Here is a 15,557-nt window from a genome sequence, read left to right on the forward strand (position 1 = left end):
GTGGGGAACATCTTAGAACTCATTGGCACTGGAGACAACTTCCTGAACAGAACAGCAACAGCACAGGCTCTAAGAGCAACAATCAATAAATGGGACCTCATGAAACTGAAAAGCTTCTGTAAAGCAAAGGACACCATCATCAAAACAAAACGACTGCCTACAGATTGGGAAAGAATCTTCACCAACCCTTTATCTTACAGAGGGCTAATATCCAATATATATAAAGAACTAAAGAAGCTGAAAAGCAACAAACCAAGTAATCCAATTGAAAAATGAGGAACAGAGCTAAACAGAGAATTCTCTGTAGAGCAATACTGAATGGCAGAGAAACATTTAAAGAAATGCTCAACCTCATTAGCTATTAGGGAAATGCAAATCAAACGACCCTGAGATTTCACCCTACACCCATCAGAATGGCCAAGATGAAAAACTCAAGTGACAACACATGCTGGAGAGGTTGTGGAGAAAGGGGAACCCATTCTGGTTCCATTGCTGGTGGGAATGTAAACTAGTACAACCACTTTGGAAGTCAATCTTGCACTTACTCAGACAATTAGGAATAACGCTTCCTCAAGACCCAGCAATACCACTGCTAGGTATATACCCAAAATTTGCTCAAGTACAAAACAAGGACATTTGATCAACCATGTTTGTAGTAGCTTTATTCATAATAGCCAGAACCTGGAAACAATCCTGATGTGCATCAACGGAGGAATGGATACAGAAATTATACTATTTTTACACAATGGAATATTACTGAGCAATCAAAAAAGAGGAAATCATGAAATTTGCAGGCAATGGTGGGATCTAGAAAAGATCATTCTGAGTGAAGTATCCCAGAAGGAGAAAGTCATACATGGAATATACTCACTTATATAGACCTACAAGATATGCTAAACATAATGAAGTCTATACACCTAAAGAAGATAAACAAGAAAGTAGACTTGAGGTAAGATGATCAATGCTCACTTAGACACACAAATGAGATGTGCATTGAATGTATGACAGGAGTCTACCGCAGAAGGCATCTGAAAAACCCTACCAAGCAGCGTTTCAAAACAGATACTAAGACTCATAACCAAGCCTTCGGCAGAAGGGGAGTTAGTATGATGGGGAAAGGATAGGAGCCCCACAAGGACCAAATATATCTGGGCACAGGGTTTTTTTCTGAAACTGTTTCTCCAACCAAGAACCATGTATGGATATAACCTAGAACCTTTACTTGGATGAAGCTCGTCGTATCTCAATAACCAATTGGTTTCCCATAGTAAGGGGAACAGGGACCATCTCTGACAGGAACTCAATGGCAGGCTCTTTGACCTCCCCACCCCACAAGGGAAGAGCAGTCCTGCTAGTTCACAGAGGAGGACTTTGCACACAGCCATGAAGATACCTGATAAAACAGGGACTGTCGAAAGGGGAGGAGGTCCTCCCCAATCCGTGGACTTGGAAAGGGGCAGGGAGAAGCTGAGGGAGGGAGGGTCGGGTTGGGAGGGAATAAGGGAGCGGGATACAGCTGGGATACAGAGTTAATAAAATGTAACTAATAACAGTAAACAATAAAAAAATAAAATAAAATAAAATATAAAAGATCTGTATTCTGCCATTTTCACTGATATCACCCGGGGGACGAAACTCTGAAGATCCTGTGCTCCTCTTCTATCTCTGTGGTAACTGTAAAGCTGTTTTATTTCCCCCAAGATTATGGTTTAGTGGACTCCAAAGTTACCACTGAGCTGCTGAAAAGTAGATGGGGTAAGCCAAGCTGTTAGTATCACAAACTCAGTTCATGCCGTTTATATTCAGCTCCTTTTCTAGAAAAAAAAAATCAAAACAAAACCAATGACAAGAAAAACAAAATAAAGCTCCCTGAATTAATGCAAGATTTTGGGTTAAATTCCAGAGTTTTGAAAATGTTGGATAATGTTTGCCAGTTTTGTTTGTTTGTTTTGTTTTTTTAATTTTCAGAATCCCCACACCTTCTAAGCCTTGAATGTGTTACCCTCAAATGGCATTTATGTAGATTACCAAAAATTAAGCTTTTTTTCAAAAAGAGAATAAAAATGATACAGAAAAAAAAAAAAGATCTTTTGGATGAATCTCCATGCATGATCTCAAGCTGTATTATAGAACAACAGTAATATAAACTGCATGGCACTGGCATAGAAACACAATGGTGGATCAATGGAATTGAATACAAGACCCACAGACTTATGGACACCTGATTTTTGACAAAGATGGCAAAGCCATACAATGGAAAAAAGATAGCATTTCAACAAATGGTGCTGGTCTAACTGGATGTCCCCATGTAGAAAAATGCAAATAGATCCATACTTATCACCCTGCACTAAGTCCAAGTGGATCAAAGACCTCAATATAAAACCAGACACACAAACCTATTGGAGAAAAAATGGGGAAGAACCTCGAACTCATTGGCACCGGAGACAGCTTCATGAACAAAACACCAACAGCCCAGGCTCTAAGAGCAACAATCAATAAATGGAACCTCAAGAAACTGGAAAGCTTCTGTAATACAAAGAACAAAAGGACAGTCTATGGACTGGGAAAGGATCTTCAACAACCCTATATCTGACAAAAGGTAATATCCAGAATATATAAAGAACTAAAGAATTTAAAAAGCAAAAAATCAAGTAATCCAATTTTAAAAATGGGGTACATTGCTAAACAGTGTCTTTTCTGTAGAGTAATATAGAATGGCAGAGAAACACTTAAAAAATGCTCAAGGTCCTTAGTCATTAGGCAGATGCAAATCAAAATGACCCTGAGATTTCAGCTTACACCCATCAGAAGGGCTAAGATCAAAAACTCAAGTGACAATACATACTGGAGATGATGTGGCGAAAGGGGAACCCTCCTGAAATGCTGGTGGGAAATAAATCTTTTACAACCACTTTAGAAATTATTCTGGCGCTTTCTCAGACAATTAGTGATAGTGCTTCCTCAAGATCCTGCTATGCCACTCCTAGGCATATATCCAAAATGTACTCAAGTGCACAAGAAGGGCATTTGTTCAACTATGTTTGTAGCAGCTTTATTCGTAATAGCCAGAAGCTGGAAACAAAGCTGATGTCCCTCAGTTGAGGAACTGATACAGAAATTGTGGTACATTTACACAATGGAATACTACTCAGCAATCAAAAACAAGGAAATCATGGAATTTGCAGGTAAATGGTGGGATCTAGAAAAGATCATCCTGAGTGAGGTATCCCAGAAGCAGAAAGACACACACGGTATATACAGTATATACTCATTTATAAATGAATATTTGACAAATAATATAGGACAAACCTACAAAAAGCAGCTATGCAAGAAGGAAGACCCTGAGTAAATTGATCAATCCTCACTCAAAAGGACAAACTGGATGGACAATGGAAGAAGGAGAAAACAAGAAACAGGACAGGAGCCTACCACAGAGGGCTTCTGAAAGATTACCCAGCAGTGTATCAAAGCAGATGCTGAGACTCATAACCAAACTTTGGGCAGAGAACAAGGAATCTTATGAAAGAAGGGGGAGTTAGTAAGACCTGGAGAGGACAGGAGCTCCACAATGAGAGCAACGGAACCAAAAAATCTGGGCACAGGAGTCTTTCTGAGACTGATACTACAACCAACGACCATTCATGGATATAACCTAGAACCCCTGCTTAGATGTAGCCCTTTGTAGATCAATATCCAAGTGATTTCCCTAGTAATGGGAACATGAATAGTCTCTAGTATGAACTCAGCCACTGACTGATCACCTCTCCCTGATGGGGGAGCAGCCTTGCAGGTCACAGAGGAGCACAATGCAACCAGTCCTGATGTTACCTGATAAGCTAGGGTCAGATGGAAGAGGCCGAGGACCTCCCCTATCAGTGGATTTAGAGAGGGGCTTGGGAGGAAATGAGAGAGAGGGTGGGATTAGGAGGGAATGAGGGAGGGGGCTGCAGCTAGCATACAAAGTCAATAAACTCTAATTAATATAAAAATAAAAATTAAAATAGCAAAATTAATATGATAAAACCTGTCATATCATAGAAAACTTAACATACAATGCATCACCATCCACTTTGTAGTTTTATTTTAATCTATGTAAAATTAAAAACAAATTTAACATGAAAAACAAAAATCAAAACATTTTTCTCTCTGTTGTCATTGCTGGTGTTTGAACCCATGGCCTCATAAGTCCAGTGTACCAGGTCAGTTTTTTATTTTGGCTTCAAACAAACACATCATAAAATGTAATTATTTTTCATAACTACTTTATTAATATCTCTGTTTATGAATAAGAAAACATGCAATACAGAGCCTGAAATAGAACAATTAATACACACTTGCCACTTGACTATATACAGCCATACGTGTCCAAAAATATGCAATCTTTCACTTCCAAACGTCCCATACTTCGGGTCATTGTTCAGTGTCAGAATCTATATGGTACCACAGAGGAGGAATCTTCCCCAAATAAAAGCATAAATACCCAGTTCATAAAATTTAAAATATTTTAAGCAGGGACAACAAAAATTTCACAAGTTTTATCCCTATAATTATCATATACAGTCACAAAAAGTTGCCTTCCTTTTTAAATTTGTGCACACACCTTTTTATGAGCATCCCTTTCTTCTCTAGTCCTCCTGTTGTAAACTTGCAGTACTTTTGACAATCATATTTATGAAAATCACATGGGTGGTTAGTATAAAAAAGAGACTGTGGATGAATATTTTAAGGTTCTGAATAGGATTCTATAGTGTGATAATTGTCAAATGTTATCAAAAAAGTCTCTGCCCAAATATAGTCAGCTCCTCTGCTCTCATATTATCCAGGACAATTAAGCCCCTTAGAAATTCCAAATATAGTACCTTATGTTTGTGAGAAAATTCTTCACTTCAGTATAACTAAAGTTGGGTTTACAAAAAAAAATTAAAAAGTATAACCACAGTGAATTATAAATCAGAAGAATGTAAAGGATTACATTTTCATAAATGTATATTAGCTGCATGCATATTCAACCTTCATAAAAATAATTAAAGAAAACTTTAAATATGTTTAGGAGTAAATGCCATTTAATTTATTCAGGACTGAAAATGATCTCTTTGTTTATGACATGATTGTATTTTAAGGACTACCCAAATATGAGCTAATTGGTCTACTATTTTACTGTTTTTATGAGCGTGTGTGACCAACAGTTTGGGAAGGCAGAAGCTATTCATACTGTCATCATTGCATAATAGCACTTGTCATTTAGCAATATTTTTTAACCAAATTGGCATAACTAAAAACAAATTGTTAAATTACTAAATGAGACTACATAAAATGAACTCTCTAAATTGTTTACATTGATTGTATCATCAATAAAAGTTAGTTTTAACACATTGACATTGTATTAGTTAAAACTTGGAGATAGTTTGAGAATTAATGTGTATGTATTTATTACATGAGATACACAGTGTTTGAATAGAGTTACAAGTGTGTATACTAAAGCTATAGCAAGAAAATTAATAGTCACCTTTTAACTGAATATGAGGACAATACAGAATAACCAGTTTGGTAAACATATTCTGAAAATACCAAATCCCTGTCTAAATTCAAAAAAAGCTGATCTTTCTCTTTTTCTGAGGGAAACATTTTTTGACTCATTATAAAGTAAGATACTTTGCTGTTCTAGGAAAACATGTTTTGCTTTTCAGAAGAACCATTAGTGAGTTTTTTTAACATATATTTCTGTCCATCCATTCAAAGAAAGAATTTATCATGAGATGAGATAGATCTCATCAAATCTGAAGCCACGGAGATTCCTGGATTCCAAGGCTACACCTAGTGGAAGCTAAGAAAGAGAATGCATGGGGAGAATTACTGGGCTCACACCCCTTGCCTCTTTGGCTATGCCCAGCCTGCTTCCACTCAGTTTCACTCTGGTACAAAACCAGAAGATTGTGCCCAGTCATTTCATTTCCTAAACACTGTCTAAGTCTGATTATAAAATCAGATTTAGAAAGGGCAACAAAAGCATATTTGTTCATTCCTATATTTCTAGGAAAGGTATTAACACTTAACAAATTGTTAAACTTATGAATATAAAAGCTTCCCTACTAATTCCATAAGTCTCATAATCATAAAAATATCTCAAATATATATTTTTCAGGTTCCATATTTCCATTACTAAAATAAGCATTCATATTTCTGATACATTATTTAATAAAATTTTACTGCCAGTTTTTATCTCTTTTTAAATTTGTGTATATGTGGATGACTATGTCTATACTAGTTATGGAAAGAATATGTGTAAATAATTAAAACAAAAGAACCATTTCTCACTCACATAACTCTTTTTTTGTAGTTGTTCTTTTTTTCTTTTTTGTATGTGTGTGTTTAGAGGAAAAACAACAGTCTACTGGAAGAACTGATTTTGTCATTCTGGGTTTCTTATCTTCCCCAGGTTTAGAATCTTCATTAACAGCAACAATAGCAACAACAATATCAATACGTATATGTGATCTTATTTCAATAAAGTTTTAAAAACCATCAGTCTTTTGGGGGTTTGTACACCTGGAAAACCAGTGTGCTTCAAATCCCTGAAACCACCCACACATACAAAGACGGAAAGAGCAATAGTACTAACTAATTTGAAATTTCACTAATTAAACTCTAGGTGTTAAAAGTTAAGAACTTATACTGTACATCAAATCATATGCAATCTAACGAGCTGCACAAGGGGAACAATATATTCTCAACACTACTTAACCTACCTGGAACATGAAGGAGAACTTTTATCAACATTCATTGGAAAACATTACTAGTGAAATTATACATTTATCATAGTTTATATTACAACATTTACACACAGTTTAATCATAAATTACATATCTTCAAGTTACACATTACGAAGTCCACACCAAATTTAATCAACAAGAAATATTCAGCACCCCCAACCCAAACATAAATTAATTATTTGTTTAGTATGATATTGAAACTAGACACTTTCTTGATTTTGTTATGGGAGAAAATTAAGCTTGTAGTGTTTCTGTAAATTTGCGAAATGTACACACAGAAGATAATGCCCAGTTAAGTAGACAAAACAGAAAGCAATGTGTATACAACAAATGGAAAGTAATGTTTCCTACGGATATTACTGTATTCTTTGTTTAGAATATATTCTTCTCATATGTGAGATTTTGTTGTTCACTGTTACTGGGGTAGTTATTATTTACCCCGAGAGGCAGTCACGAACCTTATTTCTCCCTCTACACATCTCCTTGAAATTCAGTGCTGTAGGTTTAGAATTAAGTCTCTTAAAAAGTTCTTTCCTTACTTTCATCTTGTTTTCAGTAGTTTTCTTCAGTAAATTGAGCTAGATTGATAAAAATCCCTTAGTCTTATATACTTAATACAGGGTTTAATATACAACTTTGTTTTTTTCATTGAGCGTCTTTCAGCAACAGCCACTGAGCTGTCAAATCAATATTTAAATCATCCTCATCATCTTTAGAAAATTTTATTTTGTGGTAGTGGTTATATGTTAACACCTTCTTGGTGATTTTTATATACAAATTCCAGAACAGAAGCACCCAATTCTTACTGGAATATAGGCTTACCATGACAGATACAATAGTATTTCTGATATACTTTACACTACAAAGGTTTATAAATATAAAAAAGCACACGAACATTTAGGCTAATAGGTGCCTAATATGGGCATAGTTATTGCACTTCACTGTCTTGAATGCAACTGAAGAGTAGAGAAATAAGCAAAAACCTAGATATGTACAGTTTATATATGTTCTTTTTGGAAAAAACATGTATATACAAATTATATCAATATATTCTTAAAATAAGGGTAGAAAACATTTAAAAAAAAACAAGAATAGAGACAAAAACTGTAAAAGATCTTATTTTTACCCCGTGCTATAAATTTTTCAAGGTAGAAATATAGACAATAAAAACCCACAGGCAATTAAAATAAACAAAACAAAAAGATGAACAAAAAATGCTACAGTACTTATGCCATCTAATTTTATCTGAACAAATGTTTAGGCAGATTAAAGGTAAACTTGGAAAAAAAACAGACAAACTGAAAGTAAACTTGAAAAATCATATCTTTACCAATTTCCCAAAAACTACATACTGAATCAACAAAAATCAGAAAGGATGAAATCATATTGCACATAGTGGAAAAAAATTACCATACATCAGAAATATATTATAGATATTAATTTTTCTCATGATAAGCCTTTCCACACATAGAGATATAATTTAATTGTTTCTTTTGAAAATTTACAGTCCAAATCACAAATTTTAAATTGATTTTTATAATCTTTTACTAAGGGGTCTAGCTCTAGTCTTATCCTGGTATTTGGTATTTACAGAGCTATTTACAAATTTTCTAATTTAGAATATTCATTAAATGTGAACTTTAATCTTTGAATATATACACATATTTTTGAAAATGTGAACTATCCATAAAGGCTTTATAAGTGATGTTCTTCCATGATGGGAGAATCATCCTTTGAGGATCTGGACAGTTGACCTGAAGTAAAGGTGGTCAATGGAATGACTTTAATTGAGTCATCATCTGGATGAAGTCTTTCAGCCATGGTATAAAACTGAGATCTTGTACTACCCTGTACTCCCTGATCGAGGGGATGCAGTCCATCAGCTCCAGCACCCTGCACCCATCCTTGCTGCAAACTCATTGGTTGTTGGACCTGAGTGCTATGGAGTGTAGCAGCCTGTGACAGAGGAGTACTATGGTGAATTACCAGAGAGTGTGATAGAGGCAGGCTATAGCAGACTGCAGAAGCCTTTACTGGTGGTGGACTATGGCAGAGTGCAGTTGCCTGTGCTAAAGGAGGACTGTGATGGAGAGAAGCTGCCTGTACTGATGGAGGGCTATGGCACAGTGCAATAGGCTGTGTCACAGGGGGGATTTGGCAGATACCGACAGTCTGTGTCACTGGAGGGCTGCAGCGATGAACTGATGTGTTGGTCCTGGGTGGATTGTGGCAGAGAGCAGAGGTCTGTATCTGTTGAGGGATGGGATGGGTCAGAGAAGCTGGCATCCAGCAGGAATCAGAGTGACCCAAGATGAGGCATTCTTGAGTGCAGTTGTCAGAGGCTTCTTCCACAGTTGGCTGCACTGTTATTTCTGCAACTGTGAGGGTGAGGAAACAAAACAAAATAATTTTTTATCATTTATATAAAACAAATAAGATACAAATAAAAAGTTGATACTCTGTTTAAGTATATTACAGACTTCTAGTGGTTTTACAACTAGTGCCTAATTTATCAGAAAATGTTACTAATGTCAAATAAATAGCAGGCAGTGGATGAATCAGTGGAGAATTTTTGTATATTTATCTTTTCCTTACAAAAGGTACTGTAAGACAGGAAAAGATAAGAAACAGAGTGAACATATTTGAAAATCACTTCCTTGACTACCAATTTTTTTACATAAAGGATGTGAATCCTAATAGAAACAAAATAAATACAAATAGCCCATGAATCTTAATGTGAATAAGCTGGAATTGGCAGTCTAAAACGTGCATGTCCAATTATATAACCTATGCAGAGGGCAAAACTGTATGGATGATAAACTGATCAGTGGTTTCCAGGACTTTGGAGTTAACAGGGGAAGCAGAAAGAAAATCTTACTAATGCTATCCCTATACTTAGATGATTTTTCAGAGTGTAAGTAACCATAGAGAATGAGTTATTTTGTATATAAACATAGAAATAGCAACAAGAGTTCAGCAAATATCAAGAAAATTAATGCTTTATAGTTCATTTCTAGATGGCTGTGCTTCAAAATATTTCTAATAAAATAGTATTAGATGCCATATAAATACTCTCACTGTAATCTTACTCTTTGGAATATTTCAATTTTAAAATTTTATTCTTTTGTGTGTATGTTGTATACTTTGTGTATAATGTGGGTGAGTGATACTATACTCATTAATTCCTAGGCCAGAGCAAATATCTTTCTCTAATACTCTCCACCATAGTGTCTTGCAGCTGTCTCTCAGATCCAAGATGGCAGCGACTACCATGCAGGTGTCTGAACAGCAGCTCAGCAGTGAGAGCAGAGTGACCTGCAGCTGTGCTGTGGACCCCAAAATCCCGATGTCTATGTTTCTCAGGTGAGAGGAGAATCCAGGGGAATACTTGAACGTCCATCATCAGGCCACCCTGCTAATACCCCAAAATATTCCTGGGCTCTACCACAGGCCTAGGCTACCCACCTCCCCCAAGTCCCTCCAACTGAGGAGACCTCCCTGGGACTGGCTGCAGCTCGCTGGGCTCTGACCTTGCAGTCCTAGACCACCTTCACAAACTCACCATCTGTGGATATATTTCTGGCAGCTGTGATGCACGCAGCAAAGAGGCTCCTACCCTGCAGCCTTAGATGACCTACCCAAACCTACCTACTGGGAACAATAGCACCAGCAGTTCACTGGGCTCTTACTCCTCAGCCTTAGGCCACCCATCTGAACCCACCATCAGTGGATATTTTCCTGGGACCTGCAGCATGCACATAGGGCTCCTTCCCTACAGCCTTAGGCTACCCACATGCCCAAACACAACATGTGTGGATACCTTCCTGGACAAGCAACAGCATGGTTCTGACCCTGCAGCCTTAGGCCATCCACCTCCCAAGCCCACTTTCTGTGGATATCTTCCTGGAACCAGAGCAGGCCAGCTCTGACCTTGGGCTCTCACTCTCACTGCCTATGGAGTGAATACCTTCTTGTACTGTGGGTGAACTCCAAACCTGGGTGCTCACCCTTGCAGTCCTGTGGATACCTTTTGGATACTAGAGCTTCTTGTTTCCAAACCAAGGAGACCACACTAAACATCCTGTGGACACTTCCCTGGTCACAATAGCTAGTGGTGCTCACTCTCACTGCCTAATGGAAGGGATACATTCTGCTATTGTGGAGGAGGTGAGGTTCCATTATGCTTACTCCACTCCTTCCTGGTTCACACAAATCAGAATCAGCCAACACAGCACAGACAGTGAACACAGTAGAGCTGAACTGGGCTTGGGACCCAGGTTCCATTCCCTACTTCCCTAAAGGAAGTCTTTGGGACATTGGAGCAGCTCTAAGCAAAGAGATCTACCTGACAGTGCCCCAGCAGCCTGGCTCACATAGGCTACAATCAGAGAGCCCAGAACAGAAGAGAACCCAGTGGAGCTGAGCTTGGCACCTGACCAAAATTTCCATTGTTCTCTTCCCCAAGGAGGCCTGTGGGGCATTGGAGCATCTCTAGGCTTGGAGATCTTTCTGCTTGCTCCACAGCAGCCTAGATCACCTGAGTCTGAAACAACTCAGACCCAGCACAGCCAGTGAGCTCAGCAGAGCTGGGGCAGGACTGGGACCCAAATCACATCTTCCACCTTCTTAAAGAAGCCTGTGGGAAAATGGAGAAGCTCTAGTCTCAGAAATCTTTCCATTTGTCCCCCAGCTACCCAGTTCAGAAACAGAGAGCCAGAAGAGACAGTGATTCCAGGGGAGACTACTCAAGACTCCAGAGACAGGGCTATCCATCTGTAGTACAGGCTCCAGGAATAATCAGTCAAGGCTACAGACAACCAGATGGCTAAAGGATGGTATAATAATACCGGCAACAAAAACCAGGACATCATGGCTTCACCAGAATCTCCAAAAATCGAAGGAAATTCTATTGCAGCTGAAACACATAAAAAAGATCTTAAATCTATAATCATTCAGTTATTCAAGGCACATAAAGAGGAAATGAACAAAAAGTAAAGGCCATCATGGACAGACAGGAATCCACATTTAAACAGATGAAGGAAATGGTGCAAGATATGAAACAGAATTAGAGCTCACAGATGCCAATCCAGACTACTATATCCAGCAAAACTTTCAATCACTGTAGATGGAGAAAACAAAATATTCCATGACATAATTAAATTTCAACAACCTATATGTAGCAATCCAGCCCTACAGAAGATGCTAGAAGGAAAACTTCAACCCAATGAGATCAATTACACTCAAAAAAACACAGGATAAACACACCAACATATCAAAAAGCAAAAGAAAACAAACACACAATAACCACAAACTCCACAATAAAAGGAAATAAGAATTGTCACTACTATCTGTTAACATCAGTCACCTCAACTCTCCAATAAAAAGACACAGACTAACATATTGTTTGCCGAATCAGGATCCAGCATTCAGCTGCATTCAAGAAACACACTTCTGCAACAAAGATATATACCACCTCAGAGTAAAGGGCTGGAAAAAATGTCTTCCAAGCAAAAAGACACAGGAAGCCAGCTGGAGTAGCCATCCTAATATCTAAAGAAATAAACTTTTAAACAAAATTAATCAAAAAAAAATGGAGAGGGACACTTTATTCTCACCAAAAGAAAAATCCACCAGTATGAGATCACAATCCTGAACATCTGTGTGCCAAACACAAGGGCTCCTGCATTTGTCAAAGAGAGAGTCTCCCCTCACTGCCTTTCCTGATTTGGCTAGCCAGTGAACTCTTGGGATTGCCTGTAGTTTCAGTCATGCCTAGCATTTTTTGTTTGTTTCCATTGTTATATTTGTGTGTGTGTGTGTGTGTGTGTGGTATGTGTAGGAGTATGGATGAATGGATAATGGGTACTTAAACTCAGGTCCCCACACTTCATGGCAAATGATTTTACTGACTGAAAAATTTCCCCACTTTGTGTAATATTTTTGAAATAGAAAACAGATATAAAACATAAGTTTGAAAAACATTGATAGTACTAAACTGCTTACTCGCATGCAAAAGAACCAGAAATTTTATCATATATGCCTATAAAAAGGAACATACAATTGTTTTATTTGCAATGTGTATAACAAAACTCTAGATTCACTCACAGATTTTAAATCAAATCAAAGCTTCAAAGTAGAATGATGACTACTATTTGTGTGTTTGTGTGTGTATACCATATTGAGAAAATAGATTAAGATGGAAAAAAATGGATTTTTAGATATAGAACTTGCATATAACTAAAGTAACTGGATTAACTGGTTTTTTTGCTTGTTTGTTTATCTTCTTGAGTTCTTTATATATTCTGGATATTATCTCTCTGTCAAACATAGGGTTGGTCAAGATCTTTTCACAGTCTGTAAGCTGTCATTTTGTTCAGATGACAGTATCCTATGCTTTACAGAAGCTTTTCAGTTTCATGAAGTCCCATTTATTGATTGTTGATCTTAGAGCCTGTGCTGTTGGTGTTCTGTTCAGGAAGTTGTCTCCTGTGCCAATGAGGTCAAGGCTCTTTGCAACTAACAAACCAAGTAATCAACTAAAAAATGGGGTACAGATCTAAACAGAGAATCCTCACGGAGGAAATTCGAAAGGCAGAGAAACTCTTAAAGAAATGCTCTACATCCTTAGTCAACCAAGAAACACAAATAAAAATGGCCCTGAAATTCTACCTCACATGCATCAGAACAGCTAAGGTAAAAAACTCAAGGAATGACAAATGCTGGAGAGATTGTGGAGAAAGGAGAACCCTATTCCATTGCTGGTGTTTATGTAACCTTGTACAACCACTTTGGAAATCAATCTGGGGCTTTTTCAGAAAATCAGGAATAGTGCTACCTCAAGATCCAGCTATACCACCATTGGGCATATATCCGAAAGATGCTCAATCATACAAGGACGTTTGCTCAACTATATTCATAGCAGATTTATTCATAATAGACAGAATCTGGAAACAACCTAGATGTCCTTCAACTAAAGAATGAACACAGAAATTGTTATACATTTACACAATGGAACAATACACAGCAATTAAAAACAAAGAAATCATGAAATTTGCAGGCAAATCAATTGAACTAGAAAAGATCATCCTGAGTGAGGCAACCAAAAGGAGAAAGACACACATGATATATATTAACTTATAAGTGGATATCAGACATATAATATAGAATAAACATACTAAAATCTATAGTTCTAAAGAAGATAAACAACAGGGAAGACCCTGGGGATGAGGTTTAATCCTCATTCAAAAAGGAAAACAGGATAGACAGAAGTAGGAGAAGTCAGGGAATAGAACTGGTTCCTTTCACAAAGGACCTCTGAAAGACTCTACCAATCGGAGTATCAAAGCAGATGCTGAGACTCATAGCCAAACTTTGGGCAGAGTGCAAGGAATTGTATGGATGAAGGAGGAGATGATACCTGGAGCTCCATAAGGAGATAAACAGAGCCAAATAGCTGGGCCAAGGGTGGCCTGCAGAGACTGATGAATAAACCAAGGATCATGCATTGAGAGGACCTAGAGCCCCTGCTCAGATGTTGCTCTTGGGCTGCTCAGTTGTCATGTATGTTTCCTAGCAAGGGGATCAGGGACACTCACTGGCATGAACTCAATTGCCTGTTCTTTGATTACCTGCCCCTGGAGTGGTAGCCTTAGTAGGCCACAGAGAAAAATGATGTAGTCAGCCCTGATGAGATATGATAGTTTAAGTCAGGTAGGCTAGGGTCAGATAGTAGGTAGGCCGACCTCCCCTAATAGTGGACTAAGGGAGAAACATGAGGGCTAGGGGAAGAAGGAGAGAGGGTGGGACCGGAAGGAGATGAGCAATGGATTTACAACTGGGATACAAAGTGAAAAAATTGTAATCATATTAATAATAAAACAATAATAATAATAATGAAAATAAAAAAATAAAATTTAAAAAGATTTTATGGTACCAGCAAATAGTACCCAAGCTGTCATGGGAAAAAGAAAACAAACACACAATAACCACAAACTCCACAATAAAAGGAAATAAGAATTGTCATTACTATTCAATAATATTATCATTATTTTTGAACCATTCAATAATATTATCTAACTGCAACACCTATGAATCATAACAACGATCAACTTTGAAAGATATTAATAAAGTTACAATTAGTGAAACTCACATGTTTCTAGTAACCAACAGCTCTCTAATTTGACCTAAGTTCTACTCAACAACAAAAAAGTCATGTCTGGTACTGAAAACCTAACAAGATTCCCAGTGCTAATAAGGTCATGGATATTATTAGAAAAGAATCAACTACTACTCTGATAGATGAGCATAATCCAAACTACAACTTTTATCTTAAATTTATGCTCACAGATAGTTGTAGCTACCATTCTTCAACAACAACAGTAAAACTCTCTTCATAGCATATGGAGGCTATCACTAAAAACCACAACTGGACATAATATAGAAATCAATAAATTGATAAATACACTTAGCCCTGGTGTACTTATAGACATCACAACTCCTGCATCTATGGCTCAGGACCATTGCTGAAGAAAATGTGGACAGATGCTAAGAGTTAGAACACCAAGATGTCTGCTGTGTAATACAATCTCATAGAAATGGCTGCATAAATAAGACATGAACAATCACATCAATAGACATCTAATAAGGAAGGGGAAAATATTATAGGGTTCTACCATAAAAGATAAAAAAATGGACAATTTTAATTAGGCACTTAAAAATAGAAGAAATAGCTTCCATAGTAGGTTAGGTAATTCAACATAAAGTGGTTATACTTAAAACCATATACAA

The 15,557-nt window shown here is 37.3% G+C and overlaps 1 protein-coding gene across 4 annotated transcripts in view; it reads right to left on the minus strand.

The window, feature by feature from the left end:
* Nucleotides 1-4,158: 4,158 nt before the first annotated feature.
* Nucleotides 4,159-15,557, minus strand: part of Pcdh11x (protocadherin 11 X-linked) — a 630,344-nt gene continuing 618,945 nt past the window's right edge. For all 4 annotated transcript variants that reach the window (XM_060375759.1, XM_060375757.1, XM_060375760.1 and 1 more), the window contains one exon: nucleotides 4,159-9,148. In XM_060375759.1, coding sequence (XP_060231742.1) covers nucleotides 8,466-9,148 — 683 coding nt within the window. In that variant the 3' untranslated portion in view covers nucleotides 4,159-8,465. The remainder of the gene's footprint in view (nucleotides 9,149-15,557) is intronic.

The sequence above is a fragment of the Meriones unguiculatus genome, chromosome X (genome assembly GCF_030254825.1).
Source record: "Meriones unguiculatus strain TT.TT164.6M chromosome X, Bangor_MerUng_6.1, whole genome shotgun sequence".
Lineage (NCBI taxonomy): Eukaryota > Metazoa > Chordata > Mammalia > Rodentia > Muridae > Meriones > Meriones unguiculatus.